This window comes from Columba livia, chromosome 2 (genome assembly GCF_036013475.1).
Source record: "Columba livia isolate bColLiv1 breed racing homer chromosome 2, bColLiv1.pat.W.v2, whole genome shotgun sequence".
NCBI classification, from domain to species: domain Eukaryota; kingdom Metazoa; phylum Chordata; class Aves; order Columbiformes; family Columbidae; genus Columba; species Columba livia.
The window spans coordinates 68,950,806-68,972,079 of record NC_088603.1 but is presented as its reverse complement, the minus strand read 5'-3'; the positions used below and the strand labels follow the sequence as shown (position 1 = coordinate 68,972,079).

Here is a 21,274-nt window from a genome sequence, read left to right as displayed (position 1 = left end):
GAGGTTTTTTTTTTATATATATGTGGTTTAAGAAAGGCCTGTCTTTTCTGTTGTAACTGTGCATCAACAGTCTGAATGGAATCAGTGTTCAGATTAGGCTGAGGAGTAACCTCTTTCTTCAAGTATATAGAGTTTTTTATTTTTCCAGAGGTGAATCTAAGCTAGTTGCTAACTTTGAGCATCCCAATGGTGCATCCAGATTCCTCAAATGTTTACTTTTTTTTTTTTTTACTTTTCATTATTGCTTCCATAGCAAAAACGATACCAGCTTTTCTTGGCAGCTGTCAAACTGTTCTTCTAGCTCTGCCTATCTCCATTTCTCTTTGCAGAAAGTGTTCCACATTTGCTACCACAGTTTTGCTTTTAAAATTGCAGTATAACTCACTACACCTTAAGCCAATGCTTTCTTTGCAGGCATTTTCTGATTGCAAGTAAAGACCACCTGAGATCTTCCTCTATGATCATTACATTCATGTCCCTCTAGTATTCTGGTATTTTCAGGGTTCAAAAGTCTCCTCCTAACTAGTTACAGAGAGACGTTAATTTATCCTGGTCTTGTTTTCTTAGATTGTGAATCTTCAACATAGTGGCCTAAGAAGCGTTTGATTTGTTTGTCAATAGTGCAGTTTTTGCCACTTTAACTCACTGCTGCGCAACAGCAGGACTATGACACAGAGAGACAAATCTGCAGAAATGTCTGGTCAGCTTCATCAGCACAGATGCTCAGACACATTTGTGTGCTTCCAAAGTGACTTAATTGGTATTTGGCTTTTATTCCTCTTAGATAACACATAAATTCTCAATCTAACAGCCAATATTAGCTGTAGCAATTTTGCGCTTTGGGGCGGGGGAAAGGGAAGACCAAACCTTAACCCCACATGACAAATTACTAGTTTGGTCATTTGTGGGTTTGTTTTGAAACATAGACTCTGAGGAAGGGCAAATGAAGAGGAATGTGAAAGACAAACAGCGTAAGTTTCAGAATTCAAAAATCATGGGTTGTGGTGTGATATAGACCAAAGTAAAATTAGAAAAAAATTAAATAACCCATGAACCAAAAAGCCCTGCTTTTCAGTCAGCTGTATCTCCAGTGCTTTCCCTTTTAGAAGATCATGCATAGTCCAGAAATCCGGGAAACAATTGCGTAGCACAGAAAAAAGAGCATACTGGTTTGGATTTGGGTTTAGCACAGTTTGAATATGAACATTGCTACAGGGATTGAAAAGTAGCCTGGTGATTTTAGGACAGTATTTTAGGACACAACAGAATTCCAATGAGAGTCTGTAGGATCCCCAGAATTGCTTAGCAAGTACGTCAGAGGAGGAGCTAGACAAGATAGAGAGTATTATCTTCTGCAATGTCTTCCTTACAGGGTGATGCTGTTCTTAGCCCAAGTACAGACATACTGGAGTAAACAAGTGCAAGGATCCTTTGCTTACTGGAGTCTGGTTCTCACACAGAACATGAACTGCTGGAGAGTCCATGGCATTGATGTGAGCCAGTCCAGAGTTGTGCGATAACATGCATCTCTGCCTCTGTTTCTCTTTGTAACAGGCTGGGAGATGTTGCACTGATTGTGGCCCTTCTGTACTCCCTGGATCCTCAGGTGTCTCTTGGCCGCCTTCTGGCTGAATGCTCTGCCCCTGGGGCAGGGCTGAATCTCAAAAGCATCCATCTTCTCATGGCAGGGGCTATCGACTTGGTAGTTTTGGCAAACACATACGAGGAAAGAGAAATGGTACAAGGATACCTGCAGAAGTTAACTACAAGAAAGATGCTGAGGTGCTGGAGTGTGTCCAAAGAAGAGCAGTGAAGCTGGTGAGGGTCTGGAGCACAAGTCTGATGAGGAGCAGCTGAGGGAACGGGGGCTGTTCAGCCTGGAGAAAAGGAGGCTGAGAGGAGACTTGATCGCTGTCTACAACTACCTGAAAGGAGGTTGTAGCATGGAGGGGGTTGGTCTCTTCTCCCAAGTAGCAAGTGATAGGACAAGAGGAAATGTCCTCAGGTTGTGCCAGGGGAGGTTCAGATTGGATATTAAGAAACATTTCTTCACATGAAGGGCTGTCAGGCATTGGAACAGGCTGCCCAGGGAAGTGGCGGAGTCACCATCCCTGGAGGTGTTTAAAAGATGTGTAGATGTGGCACATAGGGACATGGTTTAGTGGTGGACTTGGCAGCATTACGGTTAGACTCGATGATCTTAAAGTTCTTTTCCAATGTAAATGATTCTATGATCAGAAAATAAAATGAGCTTGGGGCTGGTTAAATGCAGTTGAGCGCATTTGAGACAAAATTATGAGATAACAGGTGTCAAGGGGGCTATCTGGACCTGAAACTGAGTAAGAGTTTGCAACAATATCCAAAAATGAGCCTGTGAATGCTGTAAGGCAGCAGGCTGGCGACTGAAACCTGCCAGTTGGTCCCTCACTGCGGCTGTGACGACATGTCGCATGCATTTGTAGGCTCGCTGATAACAGAAATATGTCAACAGCTTGGCAAGATTTCAGAGCACAGGAGGGGGAAGGGGTTCCCTTTAGAGCTCAGGACTCTCAGGCTCTGTCCATGTCACTCTTGGCACCTGCTCTAAGTTTGGGACCTTAGGACCTTAAAAGGACTGAACTAAATTCTTCCTCGAGCTATTTCTAGATACAGAGGTGCAGGTTTGCAGCAGTCAACTGAGCAGAATGGCAGCAAAACTTGTCTCCAACTCTTTTGCATGAGTAAGTAAACTAACAAGATGAGGGGTATCTCACTCTTCATATTTTTGGAAAACAGTAAGGCTGATCCCAGTAAGTATGAGGAAAAGAAGTGGGAAATTGAATGACATAAGAAAATCAAGGTAATTAGAAAACAAATCCTGCTAGGATGCAGGATAAGGAGTCCTAGGAGTCCTGTTACTGAAGTACTTCAAAAATAGAAGAGAGAAAAAAAAGAGCAATCCTACACTGTCAGAGAGTAGGGAACTGTAAATCTTCATATTTGATTTCTATATAAAAATTCTAAGAATGACTTCTTTATTCAAAGAAATTGCCACAACTATTCTACTCCTACAATAGATCTTTTGCTTGACTATAAAAAATTAAAAACCTCACGACTTGTTCTCATGGCTCTAAGTCTCCCTTCAAATACAGTTTCTTAGATTTCAGGTTCCCCCCCCCCCCCCCCCCCGCCTTTTCTAGTTAGAAAAGGGAAAGCTCTCCTTCATCTCTCACTTCCTTCCACCCCTCTCCTCCCACCTCTGTGCAGAATCTGGATATTTAAGCTAGGTATTTAATTGGAATGCTTGTCTGCACAACGTTAGTAATTAAATCCATAAGCTCTGGCAGTCATATGAACTCAGCATTTTTTTAAATGAGAAATTATGCAATCAGTTATAGCCTGAACTTCATCTGTCATTTAAATCTGTTTGTAGTACTTCTTACCATGAGTATGCTTGTCCTGGATATGTTTATATAGATTCACAGAAAAACTTACCTCGTTACCTAGTTTCCATTATGGGAACACTGGATCATTCATGCCCTCAGAGCAACTCTTAAGATTGTTTGAACTTTTAAAGCGAAATGAAACCCCTCATAAAAAGAAGGCAGCATGTAAGTCCCCATTCACAGTGAATTCAGTGCAGTGCCTTTGAGTAGTGATCTTGTACATCAGTATTCATGACCATAAAGTAAAAAAAATATGTTAAAAATATAAACTTGCTCAGGAACACTGATAACTTTTAAAATTACTATACAATAAAATAATAACATTTCAATCAGAATTGTATTTGAATTAGATTATGGGGAATAGAAAATTCAGATCCAAACTGTTTCGGAGTATGTTGTGGAGGTTTATGTTAAAATCTTCTGGATTGCCCAAGCAACATGTAAATGTATGGTCTCAAAATACCTTTTTAAACAGAATATAGCAATATTCTAATTTAATTTCCCTTCTCCATCTTCTCTGTACTATTTAATATATAGTCAACAATTTATAATAGAATCTTTTTTCTTTACTATTTGAAGTTTGGTGTCAGAAAATAGTTTCTAATAAGTGGATGAACTGCAGAATCCCATCTTCCTGAATGAGCCTGTATCCAGCAGCCATAAGCTGGGACATACACAAACAGGAATATCAACCGGTGGCTTCATCATGTGATCTCTTCCACTGCACTTACAAATATAGAACATGACCATAAAAAGTAACAGAACATGCACTCTGCAAAGTAATTTATTGCAGTTGATGCTAGATTGGTATGCCAGCTGGAATTACCTTCTCGACTCCTACTATTTTCACATATACAGATAATAAAGGCAGTGCGCTGCAACAGATTCCAAATGAAAAAATATCAACATTTATTAACAAGAAGCAAAACTCTGCAAAAGCAACTTCAGCAAGCTTAACTGTTTGAAAATGTTTGCTAGCGACTCATAGCAGGAGTTAAAGAGCTAAATGAATACTAGAGCTTCAACATTTTCATAGCGGGGAAAAAATATTGCTTTTTGTAAGATATACATTTCTCTCCGCTGAGCACAAAAAAATCTAAGGACTATTATACATATAGGAGCTTTCTTTTTGTTTGAATTCCTTCTTCATTAGTTTGTAAGCTGCAAGAGCTGAGCTGATTTATTTTACCAGGGCATTTCCCCCTCCCTCTTTTTTTTTCTTTAAAGGCACCATGTATGACATCCCAACATGACAGGAACTCAGTAAATCCCCTCAGTCTCCACACTGCTGTCTCTGAATGTCTACAAAGCTACTATGCCATAATCGCAACTCGCTGGCTCATTCACAGCTTTACATTATAAAGCAAACAGTCTAGACAGCTGAATGACAGAATTACTCTCTTTTCTCTTGCATTTGTAGATATGCTGTCATCTTCATTTGCTTTTCTCTGCTCTGTGCATTCTGATACACTAATGATTAGCTTTCCTGTTTGGATTCCAGGCTGTCTCCGTGGCTCTAGGCTATAAATACAACCAGAGCCCAGATGATATCACATGAACAAGGTACTGGGGATGTGGGGGGGAGGACCCCTGCTGCTTTCCTTCTCCCGTGTTAGCCAGTGATAACCAGATTTTTCAAAACGGTTAACCTATACGGCTTTACAACGGGATTATTTTCCCTGTTGAGATGGAGATATAAAAAGCCTGGTGCCTGGAACCATCACGCTTTGCAGTGGAAAATACCGTTCAAGTTGCACAGAATAGGCAGCCTTTAATTATTTTCAGGTCTATAATATAGCTGAATTATCTGTGCAAAAAGTATGTGCAAAAAAGAGTGAAAGGAAATTCAGTCTGCAATATTCCTGGTGTTTTAACTTTGGAATGATGTGTACACACATATGGCATTTCCTTGGTGCTAAAAGACAGTTAAATGATAAAAGTATACTTTCTTGCCTTCAGCAAGTTGCAGAAATCTATGCAAGCCTGATAACATGCAACTAAGACCTATGGATACACATGGCCAGCTCTGGTAATGTTTATAGTAAGGTTTTTATTATTTGTTGCTTTTCTTCATGCTTCTGTAACTGTCATTCTGGATTGCTGGAGAATCTCTTTTTATATCTGTTTTTGATCTTTTTTTCCTTGTTTATTGCCATTTTAAAAATGAAAGTTTCTAAACTTTACAGTTGAAAAAAATCTCAAAGCCTTGACTTCAGGTCTGTAAGTTGTGAGGCTAAAAGTGGGGAGAAGCCGTGGCATTCCCACTTGAAAAGCAGAGGAAATCAAACCGGTGGCACATCAGAACATGAGGCCAAACAGCGAGCCAGAGCTTCTGCTCTCACCAGACCCGAGATAATACCAGCGCTTCAGCACATTGCATTTTGTTGTGGGCCATCAGAAACTGTTCATCGGGGAATATTTTACCTAGGAGCCTGAAGAGTTTTGTGGGCCACTGGGTGCAATTGTATTCACAGCCAATATAAATGACTGCTTGAGGTCTGCACCAGTGGGAATTTTGCCTGTTCTCTGTGAGTCATGACCCACTTTTACTCTCTGAGATCAGGGACAGCTGGAAAAACAACTGATCCCTTCTTGCTTGCAACTCTATAAATCTAAAGCCTCGCCTGGAATATCTGTGCTTTTTTTTTTTCTTGACTACCCTTGCCATTAAAACATACTGATTAGAAGAGCTTCTAATTTGTGTCTCTAAGAACGATAGTGACAGCAAAATTTCAATAATTTATGTCCATGGCAGAGAGCTGTGATTTGAAAATATGTAATTTAGTGAACTATGGAGCAGGGAGCTGGTGGAAAAGAACTGAAGTCTGTGGGGCGCTATGCAAGAGAAGACTTTAGTTTCTGCATGCTCTAAGAAGGAAGGTTCGAGGGTGGCCCCAGAGAAGCGCTATGTGGTTGTTCCCAGGAAGGATACGGCGCTATTCACCAAAACTCTGTGCCATGCAAAAACTACAAATCAGATTTCATAACAACTCCACAGCCTCCCTGCGCTTTCTAGTTGTGAGGGAAGGATTTAAATAGTTGCCACTAAAATAAGTATATAAATCAACTTGTTTTTCTTTTTTTTTCATGACAAAATGCTTTGCCTTCCTTCCAGAATTGGGCTAGCCTGGACCTCATCTTGAAGAATACTGAGTATATGGGCCAGTATTGATTTTTCTGTCACTAGCTTATCCCTTGATTTCAGAGCCTGCCCTACAGCATCCCTGGACAGCCAGCAAAAAGCCAGTCTATTCCATGGCATTTCCACCTTCTAGAGAAACACTGATCCCACTTACAGCTCTAAAGTGGACACCTCCTTTGATTTCTTCAATGATTTTATATGTACTGGTACAGAAAAGGTTTTTAACTCTGGACTGTGGCTTTCTGATTATTGCAGCACCATGCTAATAAAACTGAAAGCAAGTCTCTAAGTGCACTGTAAAAATAAAGCAACAAATAAAAGCAAATGCAGGGATTGATGACACATGGGAACACAGCCTTTTTAATATACTTTCTCTAGAAACTCTAGGTCACTTTTCTTACCTCTTGAGGCTCTTGACATTGAGATGCTAACACCAGGAAAGATCTCTGCGCTTGGAAAGCAGCACGCACCATCTCTGCCTGTAACAAAAGGAGGAATATAAATTAAACCTTAGCCTGTAACCTCCAATACCTCTTCTTGGCAGCTCAAAGTCAAGTGTGACAGCTCAAATCTTGCTTGCAGCTTCTCATCTAAATCACAGCAAGGCTGACTGGAAGAAATGTATTACAGTACTGGCTTAGCTATAAATTTTTTGAAATCTAAGGTTAGGTTCCCTGTCTTCTTCAGATAGGAAGTAAAACAAGTTGATATGCAATCTTTTGGTTATCATTTATAAGATTAGTCACAGGAGGACTTAATTTTAACACTTCAGAGGATGTTTAGGCATTTTAATGGTGATGTTTATCCTTGAATACCTGATGACAACTTATTACCACTGAGAACACCAAACTGCAAACATTCCGTTCAACTGTGACTTAGGTTGTAGTGATGTTGAGTCGTACTTGAGTAGTTGAGTTTGGCATATTTGCTGAGGGACTCTGCTGCAGTTCATTCCTTGCCTGTCCTCTGGGAGCAGACCCTAAGATCAATGGCTATGAGAGATGGTGGCTGAAGACTTTGGGGCAATTTTCCCCCACAGAACTCTAGAATTTGGCTTAAAGCTGCATCTGACAGCATGTTGACATGGTAACAGTGTGGATGGGAGGTAAATCTCTACACCCCCAGGTGGACTCTACTGTTCAAATTTCTGGTCTTTTTGTTTTTGAACACTCCACATTTTTTGTACATTATGGGTGACATACATTGATTATTGCTATTTCAGTATCACCTACACCTCATTCAAGTGGATGAGCAGGGACTAGAAGAAAGCAATATTGGTATAGAAAAGAACTATTCATAGCTAGTGTTTATTGCTAAGTAGAAACCAAAGCACCCCAAATTCTGTTAAGTTAATCTAATATGAATAGGTACATTTATAATCACTTTGTGAAAGGGTGGGGAAGCTCATGCTGTTTTTCCTTGGGGTTTCTTCAATCTAAAAAGGAAACAAGGAAATTTTATATACGGACCTATGTGGATGCAACTTAAAATACATAAAAGTCAGGAAATTCGAAGTTGTAGCAAAGTAAAACAGCCAAATTATGTTTATTCCTCTTAAAATGTGATGGCATGAATAAAACATAATCTGTTAGCATGAAAGTCACTGCAAGGAAGATGGTAAAAGAGACCAAACTTGGACAGTGTTTGGGGACAAGGGGATATTATGGTCTGACAGGCTGAGATTTGAAAGAGGGCAACCATGTCTATAAATAGATAAAGAAATAAATAATAAAGGAATTTGCGTGAGCATAGGAGAGTTAAATTTTCCAGGCATAGACATAAATACCATCAATAATAACAAGGTTTAGATATTCTTAGACATTTCAGAAGACTGACTTTTTGATACAGAAATTCATAAAACAACAAAATGTGTGCTATTTTAAGCTTAGTTTTTTGTGCGAGGAGGATCTTGCAGAACAGCTGACCAAAAACTAATGTTATAGGAGGAAGTGATAATGAATGGATTTGGTTCTTCTTAAATTGCAAGATGGGCAAAAATAAATTTATAGCAAAGAATTAGAATAGCAAACTTTTAGAAAAGAGATCAGTGAATGAAGATGACTGGCCTGAGGACCCTAATGATTTGAATGCAGGAAAGGACAGATTTACATTAAGAATAGAAATAATCTATGCATGCTGGGCAGGAGGGAGAAATTGTAGGAAAGGGCTCGTCTCTGAATGAGTAAGTAACTAAAGCAAGATAATAAGAATAGGTACAAAACCTCCAAAGAATGAGAAGAGGCCTTGATTATCAAGGAGAACTTTTTTCCAGGCATTATAAAACATAGAAGCAAATGAATGATTGAGAAGGGCCTTGTTGGACTGCACCTTGCACAGAAAAATAAAAGAAAGCTTTATTGTTTTTAGGTGCTGGAACAATAAAGAAATAAAGCAATGAAGTGAGGCCGTGGCAGTGACCTGCAGGGTAAGCAGGGCATATCTGCATTATTCTTGATGTATAGCTTACCTGTGGTTGAATAAATGCCTTTCTCCAATTTCAAGGAAGCTGGTGTACCTGAAGATACTGAAAGGACAGCTAAGGAGAATGATGATAAATCAATGGGAATTACATAATTTGAAAGGGAAGTCAAATATATGTGTGACAAAATAATTGGGTCCATAGTATCTTCTTTCTAGAGTACTGAAGACACTGGAAGATGGAAGCACAAGCAGAAACTATTTTAAATGTATATCACTTGAAGATAGTACCAGATGACAGAAGTATGCAATGATGGACTAGGCAAATATGCCCAAGAAGAGGGGCGCAAAGTATGTCAAGTGATTTCATGGCTGTTAGTTTGACTTTGGCACCATGCACATTAAGAATGGATTTGAAAAGAGTGATTAAAAACACACATGAAAATTTTTAAAAAATGGGAGAAATTACAATAGGATCATCTGCAGTTAAAATCATTACTTTTGGGGATTGTTTAGAGTTTTGAGTTTTTTAGGCAAGGATAATGTGTCAGATCCAGTACATTTAGATATTATATAAAAAGCTTATCATGGGTCCTCATAGGAAACTCCTGCTTTAAGTGGAAATGATGCAAATTAGTATAAAAACTCCTAAGTTGGATAAGAAGCTGGATACATGGAGACAACAATAGGGTATACTACAGGTGGTGTTACTTGCGAGGAGGAAAGTTGCTAGTTGTGTTTCTCAGGGATTAGTTTTAGGAACTAGCAATATGTTTATTAGTGTCCTAAGAGCAAGAATTAGCTGTGCACTCATAAAATTTGTGGGCCACACAAAGTCAGGAAGGACTCATCACTTCAGAAGAGTAAGACAACTTTGTTGGCACAGGTAATATGAAAAGGATAAAGTTTAGCAGTCCTCCACTCCACCCCTTTAAAACAATGCATAATTTTGGGTGTAAACAAGGAAGTGATTAATTGGAAATGAAGACTGGAAAATACAAGTGTGAAAGCCAGGAATGTGGCTTTGTGAAAAGAGCTTATGCACTTCTGTAATGGATATGGCAAAATACTTTTAGTAGAGCTATGGAAGTGTCAGTAGCATTGGAGAGGACCTCCTCTGGAATTCTGTGTAGAACACTAGTCATCTGTGTTAAATAAAGATGAGTTTAATTCAGAACTGATGCAGAGAAAACCTATTGGAATGTTTAGAGCACTAAGTATCTGCCATACAAGAAATGTTAAAGTTTCGCTTGTTTTGCTTAGCAATACGGTGGCTGAGAAATATGATGATTCTCATACAGAATGTAAATAACAGAGAAGGAAGATGACAGGGCTGTCAGCTGGGTCACGAGTAATCATAGTCTCAAATTTAAAAGATTTCCAGCTATCCAGAAAGTGAAGTTCAGAAGCGATCTTCGAAATTCCTACAAAGAATCAGCATTATTTTAAGACAGAGCTTTAAATGCTGATGAAACAGCTCATAAAACAAGAGCAAAGTGTTCTTAGATACGGAAAATTAAGACTGTTTTGTAAGTTCCTGAACATCTACTGAGCTGGTAGCCGCAGTGAGATTTGAAAAATGTGTCTGTTTGGTACTTTGTTTACAATGCATTAAATCCACACTTTTGGGTTCCCACTGGTCACTCATGGAGGCTGAAGAGGATTTTTTTCTCCCCTCAAAGTAACAACTGGTGTGTTGTCCGATTCTTCACCTCTTTCTGATGAAGCACTGGGATTTGATCAGAGCTGGAACAGATTGTTGGATGATGTACACTGATGTTCCTAAAAGACTGACATTCCTTGAGTATGCCTCATACATGTGTCTTGCTCATCTGACCGGTGTTTTAACTATTTTTGGGTGTGGAATAAGATGTACTTCTCCTCCAGACAAGTGTTACTCTTTAATGTTCATTACTCCTCCTCCTCCTTTACTGCAGAGTGTGGCCAAGGCCATTTTCTCAAAACACCTGGGAGGTGTCTTTGAGGGCACTCAAGCCATTGGTAACTCATTGAGTTACCTCTGGTGCATGAAAACTCTGGCTTTTTGCATTTTCTTATTATTCCAAATTTATTATAGGTTGTTGGGAACATTCAGTGGTCAGTGGACTCGACACTGATTGTAAGGCATGTGCTGTATGCCTAGAATTTATCCAGCCCCAAAAGCTTTTAGTTGTGTAGAGATCAGAGCACTCACTCCCTCACCTTTGAATTTCAGTCTTAAAGGATCGTGCTGACACAGTTCTTGCATTTTTCAAGTAGAATTTTGTAGGACTTCTGCCACAGTTACTTCCTTCTTTCTCCAACAGCATCAAAAATGCCTTTCTGAGTTTTACTCTTGCCAAGCATGCGGTACTTCTTTCCACGCATCCCAACAAAATAACAGAAGAGCTTCTTCTCATTAAGAATGTATTAGTTCAGTCTATCACCCTTCCAGTTCTTTCTTGGTCTTTGAAATGTGACACTTCATGACTGTCTCCTGTTTAGCAGGACAGCTGTGTAACTAAGCAGCCAGCACTACTTTTTATAGAAAGTTGACGCTTTTCTTTAGACCCTCATATCCAGTGAAGACTAATGAGACAGCTTGTGAGGCTCAGCCCAAAGATTGCCACAGGACAAATCAGCTGAAACTCTTTCAGTTATAATGAATAATAGTAATGAAGCCTGAGTGTCAAAAATGCATGAGATTCAAAAGTACATTTATCAAAGTAGACTAGACCACAAATTCGCACACATCTGTCTGCAGAAAGAAATGGGTGTATTTTGGAGCAACAGATAATTGACATCTAAAGACTCTGGGTAATCCTTCTGGCACTCCTGGGATGATGCATGGACACAGCAATCATCAGACAGCTTCCTCAGCTGAGGCGAATATTTTGAAGGAAGCCAGTTCCTCAAAGCATTTCCTACTTGGCTTTCAGCAGTTTGTTCTGGGAGCTGGAGGAGACGGCTGTGACTGTGAGCCTGAATGCCAGGACCGTGTGGCGTTCCATTCACCGCCTCTGTTTCCCCATCAGTGAAATGCGGAATAAATGTCTTATTCCTTTACCTCAGGTGTGTTTGACAGCTGAGTGAGGTCACCAATATGGTTGGAAGAGCCAAAGTCTGACACATATGCAACATCTGCCAAATCTGACACCTGTTGAAACCTGTGAGTGACCCATCTGTCGCCATCGCAGTCAAGGCACAGACAGGCCTCTTCACAGTGAAGCCTCCAGAACTCAATGGAGGAATCATCTGTGTTTAGAAATCACCTTTTTAATAACAACTGGTTTAACCTTCTGTGTCACGATACAATGCCAACTTTTGATCCTTCCCAGAAGACACTGCTTGAAATATTTGCCAGAGGCTCTGTGAGAAACATGTAATGGTGACAGTGCTTCTGCCCTGTTTGAAGTAGCGTTGAGTGTGGATTCCACCCAAACTTGCACTCTTTCAGACTGAGTAGATGGTAGATGCACTGAACCTGGAGCTTAAACTACCAGTTTGCTTTGGCAAAGTTCAGTTGTTCAGAGCAGATGTGATTTTAGGATCTGTCTCTCTCTCATTTTGAATGTTTTAATTCAAGCTAAGTTGCCCATCATTCTGGTATCCAAGCACTAATAAATACAAATATTATTTATGTGACAACAGTTTGGCAAACTACAAGAAGAAACAGGCACATGCATTCAAATCTTGAGTTGCAAATAAATTCAGTCTTTGAAAAAAAAAAACAAACCAACAAACCTAAATACAAGAGAAACAAACAAAGGATTTTCTAATGAAATTTAGTCAAGAAAATTATCATGTTGACCTGATAATATTAAATTTGTCAAATACTATTATATTTAATAATGTATTTCCTCAGAGTCATAGCACTGAAAAGCATAATGTAAAGATCAGAATCCACTGGACTTCTGTTGCTGGAGGATAATATCTATCTGCATATATATACACGCTAACATTAACAGTGATAATTTGCAAATCAAAATACATATCTCTAAAATATTTCTAAATATACTTAATTACTTTATTCTGAAACAAAATAGTAAAGAGGACATGAGGGAAATAACTGTAATTTAGTGATTCAGAGTTCTGATTGTAGTTTCTGCAGAAAAAATTCTGGGTCCTTTGGGTCTAGCGAAAGACACACTGCCTGACAGCAAATGATAACTACAGCTGGAGCTTCACCTTCATGAGCAGAAACCTCAGTCTTTCTCTAAAAGGGACAGTACTGCCCGAGGAAAAGAAATAGTTTGCCTTTTACATTCTGCTTTCAAGAGCCTCTTCAAAGTGAAGTGGTGAAGTGGCTGGTGGCTTGAAGGGAGAAGCAAGAAATGGAAAAAGAATGGAGTTTAGATTAAGTATGGGGCTGCCATAGAAACTATCCAGGCCGGCCGAAGAGACAGTATTTATTTTGTACAGCTAAATGGCTGATAAAGATTTTTTTTAAACTGGGCCAAATGCTGAAGAGCCAGTGGCAGTTCTCCAAACTTTTTATACTAGAAAAGGAAAAGGAAAGAAAGAAATTTAAAAAACCCTGTCACCTTTATCCCACTGGTCCATGCAGAAAACAGGGTTGAAATTCTAGTCAAAATTGAAGTAAATGGGAGATTTGCCATTGATTTTGATGGAGCCAGACACCAGCCCAGATATTTTCTATTTTCAGACAGATGTATTTGACTACCACCAATCAGCTGTCCTCTGTTACTGGGGTTTTTTGTGTGTGTTTTTCAGCCTTCATGGCTATGTCTATATTAGGGAATTTTTGCTAAAATTTCTCAGCATTGCTACTGCCTGTCCAGTACCAATGTAAAGTTATATCAGTGCTGTTCTCTCTAGTTGTTTATATCTGCCAGTGTATTAAACACTGTGTCATGTAACTGTGCACAGTGCTAGCCAGTATTACTGATTTGTTGCCTCAGAGTAGCATTTGTATCTAGGTTAGTTAACTTTACCTTTTAGTAAGCTTGACCGTGACTTAAATCACTCAGAGCTCATACCTCTTAAAGATCTTTCAATGCTAATGATATAAGACAGATGGATAGAATTGTTTGGGGTAAATTGTTGCTGCCATTTTATTTCTCCATCTGAAACACAAACTGTACAGATGTGCTGGAGTAAAAGCCATGATAGTAGTTTTTACATTAATTACAAAATTATTGCCTTGGATAAAGAATGTACAGGTTCTGCCTCTTTTGCACCAATAACATTTGCCCCAGTATTCCAGAATTTCCTCTTGAGTTCTCCCAGGTTTGAATGACATGAATTGTTGAGATTGTTCTCAAGGGATTCTTAGCTTTAAAACATAATGAATACTATTTAAATGTCAGCTTTGATAAATAATTAATTATTAATCTTGGTAACAGAAGCAGTCAGTTATTTTGTTCATCTGTCACTGTTTCAAACAGATATAAATATTTGGCTGCAGGACCATTGCATCTACTGATTACTGCCAAGTGAAGTAGTAGGAGATCATATTCTCCCAAAACATCTCTAATAACCTCCACCCATCTGAGAAGCAGAGCAAGTCCAGACCAAAGGTCTTGACTAGTTAATGCTTTCCTGAAGCTCAGGCTGATTCTGTGTCTTCCAGATTCACAAATTCTTCATTAATCTCTTTTACAACAGCCAAAAATCTGCAGCTCTCTTGACTTCTGTTCATTTTAACTTCTACATGGAAGTCCAAAAAAGTGATGTAGTGTGATGCTAATTAGGGATTCCAGAAGATTCAGCATAGAATTGTGTGCAAAAATAAATAGTCCACACGTTACAGAAGATGTGGTCTATTGAAAATGTTCAAGAATTCAAGTTTGCCATTTACATTGCAGACTGCTGTCTTCTGCAAAGAGTCGGTCACCTGCTGGAGATTTCAAAGCCATTTCATTGCACAGCAGACAGTCATGGATTTACATTTAGAGGTCTCCGCATCAATAAAAGATGCTATTGGCACATTGCAACACCTGATCTTCCAGTCCCTGGTGCTTATCTATAGACTGGACATCCCCAAAATTGATTGTCAGCCGTGCAGAATTTGTGCTGTCATGTTCTGCCTTCATGGTATATAATTAGTGATAATTATAGAAACAAACAGCTGATAAAAACAGCCAAACATGTTAAGAACAAATGGCTTCTCTACAGCACAGAGTATATACCACTGAAATCTATATTGGCTACCATTGTTGGTTGGAGCATCTATTAATCAAAGACTGTCATAGTATGTTTTATGAGTTTTAGAGTATGAGGAATAGCAAATAGTGGTCAGTTGGTCTTGACCTGCCTCCAGTTTGTCCCCAGGAGTCTTGAGGTGAAAGGCTAACACTGTAAAAGAATGACATCTCAGAAAGTATGCAGTTTTCCACAGGAATTAATGGAACCAATGACAATATGGAAATATAATTTGTGTAACATGTCAAAGCTTATGCTATCGACAAATTGTAATTTTTTTTAATCAGTATCAGGGAGAGGAGATAGAAAGCACCCCAACCTGCACAAGCATTTACGAAGTTACCCACAATCTTGCTGAGCAACCTCTTATAGCTCTTCATCCTGACTAGCCTGCAAAAGCAAGCAGGTTCTCAAAGAGAGACAAGAAAGGATAACCAGCCCACTTCAAGGATTTCATTAAAGAACAGAAACTACGGTACATTAAAGTTTCACAGGCTTCCAAAGCTGCTAGTTTCTACTATTGGAGCTACATGCTTCGTCTCTGAAGGCATCACTTCCTTAAATAAATAGGAACCACATATAATGTACTGAATAGATGAAGTCCAACTTCAGCTCTTATCAAGATCAAACATTTTTAAAATTGAGGTTGATTTTTTTTTCTTCCCATGGACATCTGAGTTCAGAATTCTTTGGAGAGCCTGGCTGCCCATGTTGAGGAATTATTTGTGGAGAGACCTCATCCCCTGAGGAAGGCAAACCTACACGTCCTACATGGAACAGACCCTGTACACCAGCACATCAGACAACCAGAGAGATCTCAGGGGCCTGCAGGTCTCATTGTCAGCTGTACAACCACGATTTTGCCTGCGCTGGCTGCAGGCACTCCAGCTCCCTCTCTGATGGGCTGCTTTGCCCCAGAGATCTGCTACTAAGCAGTCCCACTCTCTACCCCAGCTATTTCTTCACCAGCACTTCTCAGTGAAGGTCCAAATCCACGCTGAGGAAATTTCAGAAAAGGTGCTGGGATTTCCCAGGCTTTAGGATGTCTTTTGTGTGTCTCTGATTAAACAAATACAAGTTCCAGGAATTTCAGATGTTTACCTCTGTAAATAAAAAAGGTTACAGCACTTGTTGAGGTATCACTTCATGAATATTTTTCTAGGAGTGTTCACTGGGCACCCTACTGAGGAGCTGATTTCTTGACTTTCTGTGTCTGACAGATGCCAGATTCCATAATATAAAGTCTGGAGAACCATCCATTTGTAAGAAATTGCACTGTCTTTAGAGAGAGAGCTTGGATAAATAGGTTCTTATACTAAAATGGTTTTGTGTGTGTTCTGCCTCTCACGTACTTGAGGACAACTGGTGACGTTGCCCACCTCATGCTGCAAGCAGTCCCGCTGAGCTCCCTGAAAGCATCTCAAAGGCTGAAAGTGCCAGGATCTGCCTCCTTGTAACTTCGCTTCCGTTTTTATCACCTTGGAAGAATCCCAGACCCCGGCCAAAATGAGCTAACACGGAAGAAAGTTCAAAGCTTAAAGCTGACACATCTATAATGATATTTAAAGTTTCTTTCTACCCAAGCCAGGCTTTCCTTTTCAGAAGTGCTAAAAATCAATAGCACACATTTACTTGGACAGGGAGCCTCAGCTTCTCTCAAAGGCAAGGTGGTTATCTACATGCACAGTGATGTGCTTCAAAAGCAGATTGGACCTAAGGTGTTTTGTTTTGTTTTTTTTAAACAGAATATGTATTAAAACAACACAAAAGAAATATTTCAGCCTCAAAGATCTACTTCAAGACCTCAAACCAATCTTTTTATTATAGCTCTGAGACTTAGAATAAAACATGCAATTCAACTTACGAAACTAAACAGCAAAAATTAAATTGGTTTGCAGTTCAGATTTATTAGGGAAATATGTAGTTCTGTTTATGGATGTTAGTAGACTAACAGAAGTTAGCAGTGACAGTGACATGGTTTAATCTATCCTAATGGACTCTTCAATATTAATTAATCTGGCCATATTGATCATGCAGTTCATACTGGATAAAAAGAGGCAATACCCATTTGTGGCCACATTCTACCCTCATCACTCCTGACAGCATTCCTAGCTTATTTAAAACAACATTCAAACCGCACGTCGGTTTCCCTTGTGGCTTAATTCTCATTATTCACTGAACTCCTTTTTACTAGAAACTGACTGAAGAGCCAGATTCTGAGCTCATTGTTTGGATTTTTGCTGACTATAATGAACAGCCTTCTCAGTTTCCAAGCCCAGCATTTCTATACACTCAAAACAGTTGCAACCACCAACTAGCAAAATAAAAGCAGGTCAGGGATGGGGAGGCAGGATGAGTGAAAAGGGTGCATGTGCTTTTCAGAAAGAATGGGACTGAAAATTAATAAAAGACTTGCTTATAGCCTGTAGCAACAAATGACATCAATCAAGCACGGGAGATGTGTGTCCAAAAACAGGAAAAAAAGAAAAAATAATCATGGATGTGTGTTTTTCAGCTTGAAATAAATGGGCTTAAATAATGTTACCACTGCAACTTGAAAAATCATAATTATTCACAAGAGAAATAAGAACCATGAGCAATGATGCAAGTAAAGAAAGTTTTTAGTCACAAGAGGTTGAGGCTGATGAGAGAAGCAGGGACACTGTCTCTCTGCTCCTCTGTCTTGGTTTTCCTGATGGATCAAGATAGTTTAATTTGGCAGTGGTTCACTGGAAATTACTGCTGTAAGAACCACAGACCTCACTGTTCCAAGGCTGAGTGCCTGAAATGACCCACCACCCATGGCCTCCCAAACCTGGACTGTTCTGAATCAGAAGGCAAAGTAAAAAAGTCAGATTACCTTCTCAAGACTTCCCCATGGACCTTGGATCTGTGCCAACTCCATGTCTCCAAATCTCCCTCCTAAGTTTCTCCCTGCTTTATGCTGGCAAGTGTCCTACACCACAACTTTGCAACAGGTTCTTTGAGACACTCTCACACTGTCTTGGTGGCTTTGAGGTCGGCTGATCTACACACTAAAGCTATTAGTCATTTAGCTAGCTAATTTAGCCATGTAGTTTTATCACCTAATGATTTTTGGTTAAGCTGATGCAGTAGTTTTCAACCTGTGGGACACTCTAGTTCTATACAGTACTTCTCCTGGAAAGCCACCAAGAAAAACAGGTTTCCTGTCAGTAGATTCAAATTTGCTCTTAAAGGGCTTCAGTGAAAATATTTTAGAGGATAGCAAAATTAGCATAAGCATAGAAGGAGTTCTGATTTGGACTTCAAATGGCTGAAAAGATAATGTAGGCCTTGATTATTTGTGCCAATCATTAATTAAGTGGATTGGTAAAACATAGACCTTAAAGCTAGTCTGAACACTGGATATTATTCTGGATAGTATTCTGAATTCATCCGGTCGATTAAACAGCCCTTCACGATTGTTGATTTTTTTCATATGAACAAGTTATCTTTTAACATTTTCTTGGGCAAACACAATGGAGTTTTGTTTGGATTCCCATTGCAATAAGGTTTCCCACTCAAATCATTCAGATACATTTTTCCTGGCATCCTTTGGAGATCAGAAAATCCCATTTTAATATGTAACAACATTCAGATATTATCTGTGTTTTTACGGGACAACAGTTTTAGACCCTTACCCCAAAAATGGTTCCTGATCAACTGCACTACTTTGAAATCAACAGAGCTACTTCTGGGTTTAGTCAGGAACTACTCCATATGCGAAGAAGCCCCACGAAAACAGGTTATGAAGAATGGCTGACAGCCTTGACTGTTTGTGTTTCTGATTTGTTATGCTTCTGACTGAGGGAATGCCATATGGAACATTCTCATCATATATTCCTATCACCACCACCCTAAATTTACAGGTGCATATTTCTTGTGCCAGCAATACACAACTAAATAAATACCCAGTATTGGCCACCACGGCCTGTATATTTCAATAGAATCTGTTCGACTTTTGTATCTTCCTTGCCTTCTTAAATAAGAAGAAAAGCAAGTGGTATTTACTGCAATGTTGGTGTCAAGAAACTAACAGCCTCATCCAGCTCCCACCAAAATTATTGGGAAAAGCTCCCATTCTTTCAGGGGGTGTTGGTCTAGACTCACAATGAGCAGGTTCTTCATGCTCAGGAGCCATCTCTATTCCAAACCAGGTGTTTTAATGGTCAGGTGCAACCAAGTCTGCACACCAATAAATGACCCAATAAATCCTGCTTGTTTTGAAAGCCAGACCCAACGCCTAGGCCACGAGTGAAGTCGTCCTTTGGAACAGGGCAATCCAAAGTTGTAAAGCTCCTAAAAATGGTACATTTTTCTGGATTAGGCACTCGGCTACACTGTGTATAACTGCGTATCCATCTTTCTTGTCATACTAAAGTGAACGTTCTTTATTGCTTATGTTATGAAATGTCTTGTAGTGCACATACAGGGTGAGAAATATAGCTGAGTTAGCATTACAAAATCAACTTTAATATTGATAGATTTCAAAGGCTGCTTTTATTGGATCATGGTTACTTGCTCTTTTTTTACTTTTGATGGATAGCAGTACTGTTTTCTACACTTAGTCGCTTTCTTTCAGCCGAGTGCATTTTGTATGCTATAAAAATGTTTGTCTTTTTATTCTTTTCTATGTATTCTGTTTTTCCCAGTCCTGTGGTAGCTACTTGGTTTGGTGTTTATTTCATGTAGCAGAAAATACCTATCATAGAAATGCAAAGGCAGCCTGACAGCAAGCTTCTCTTTGGGCATGTTGACATCATCCTCCTTTCTGAGCTCTAATTCAACTTTCAACACAATGCCTAAAACCGCACAGCCTCTGAGCACAAAAGATGAACACGAGAATACACTTGTGCATTCTGTTGCCCTGTAAGCAAATTGCCTTGTTCATGAGGAATCAGTCAAATAATGGGTTTGATAGTCTGTGTTTAGATTAGGTAAGATAAAGTGCAAAAGTGGGTTTTGGTGTATTGCAGACAGCAGCACATCCTGTTCAAAGTTCAGGGCCATGGAAGTCATTGACTAATTCTTCAACATCGCTCACAAGAAAATACAAGATACAGCTATTTCATGTGTAATAACTGCTCTTTGGAAAAAAATGAGGAAGCTAGGATTTTTTAACTTCACTGACAGGCCAAACAAGAGCTGCGCTTTGCAAAGGGCCTATATACCTCATAAAAGATAATTCCTGCTTTCAGTTTTCTGTCTATATTTACGTGGACTATGCTTGGAGGAGGAGAATGACATTGCTTTCATGTAATAGATAGTGAAAAGAAACTCTGTGGGTATGTACATACGAACAATGTCTGTGGGGTGAATGTTCCTTCCCCTGCTCTAGATGGTAACAAATCAGTGCCAGGACACAGAGAACCCCTGCAGACTGGATAATGTGAATTGCTTCTTTGTGCCAGCTTGTTCGAGTAGTCATACATGTAATGAATTGTATCTAAACTCTCTCCCAATAAGTGGAAAGCTAACCAAAAGCCTTTTTATTTCTGAGGGCTCCAAATCCACAATGTAGTTGGTTGTCTGTCTGAGCTCTGCATTTCAGCAGCTGGAAGTGGAGGGAAGAGAGGTGGGAAAAGGCATCTGTATTTCTATAGTTTTCCTTTCCAAGCTAAATAGCTTGGATGAGAGAAGAGGGAACATAACTGAATCACTCAGACAATCTGTTCTTTCAGCTGGTGGGGTTGGGAGGTGAAAAGATTTTTACAAATAAACAATTAAAAAAAAAGGCAAGTATTAGTTTATGTGTTTGACAGGAAGGCTGTAATTCTGCTCTGCTCTGTACCACAGAAAATACTAAAATCCAGAAATTTTATGTTATCTGTCCTTCTCTTGTAGAATTAGTACATTCTCTTCTTATCATGATGTCTCATCTGGTACATTATTCAAGCTCAAGCCAAAGTATTCCACCACTTGAGATACTGCATAAACAAAAACAATGTGAAGAAGCTCATAATAAACACATCACAAAAACCTGCTTCTTGGCCTTCTAAAACTTTGCTTGCTTTGCTTTGACAGGCCGAAGAGCACATCAAACCTGCCCGACCAGCTTTGTCCCAGAGGCACTATCTGAAGGCAGACCGTGTCTTCCACAAGCAGCTCTTTCTCATCCTCGGCA

At 39.4% G+C, this 21,274-nt stretch overlaps 1 protein-coding gene across 1 annotated transcript in view; it reads right to left on the bottom strand.

Moving 5' to 3' along the window:
* Positions 1-21,274, bottom strand: part of CAP2 (cyclase associated actin cytoskeleton regulatory protein 2) — a 69,553-nt gene that overhangs the window by 28,712 nt on the left and 19,567 nt on the right. The window contains exon 4 of the mRNA XM_005512537.4: positions 6,969-7,046. Within this exon, the coding sequence (XP_005512594.2) occupies positions 6,969-7,046 (78 nt within the window). The remainder of the gene's footprint in view (positions 1-6,968; positions 7,047-21,274) is intronic.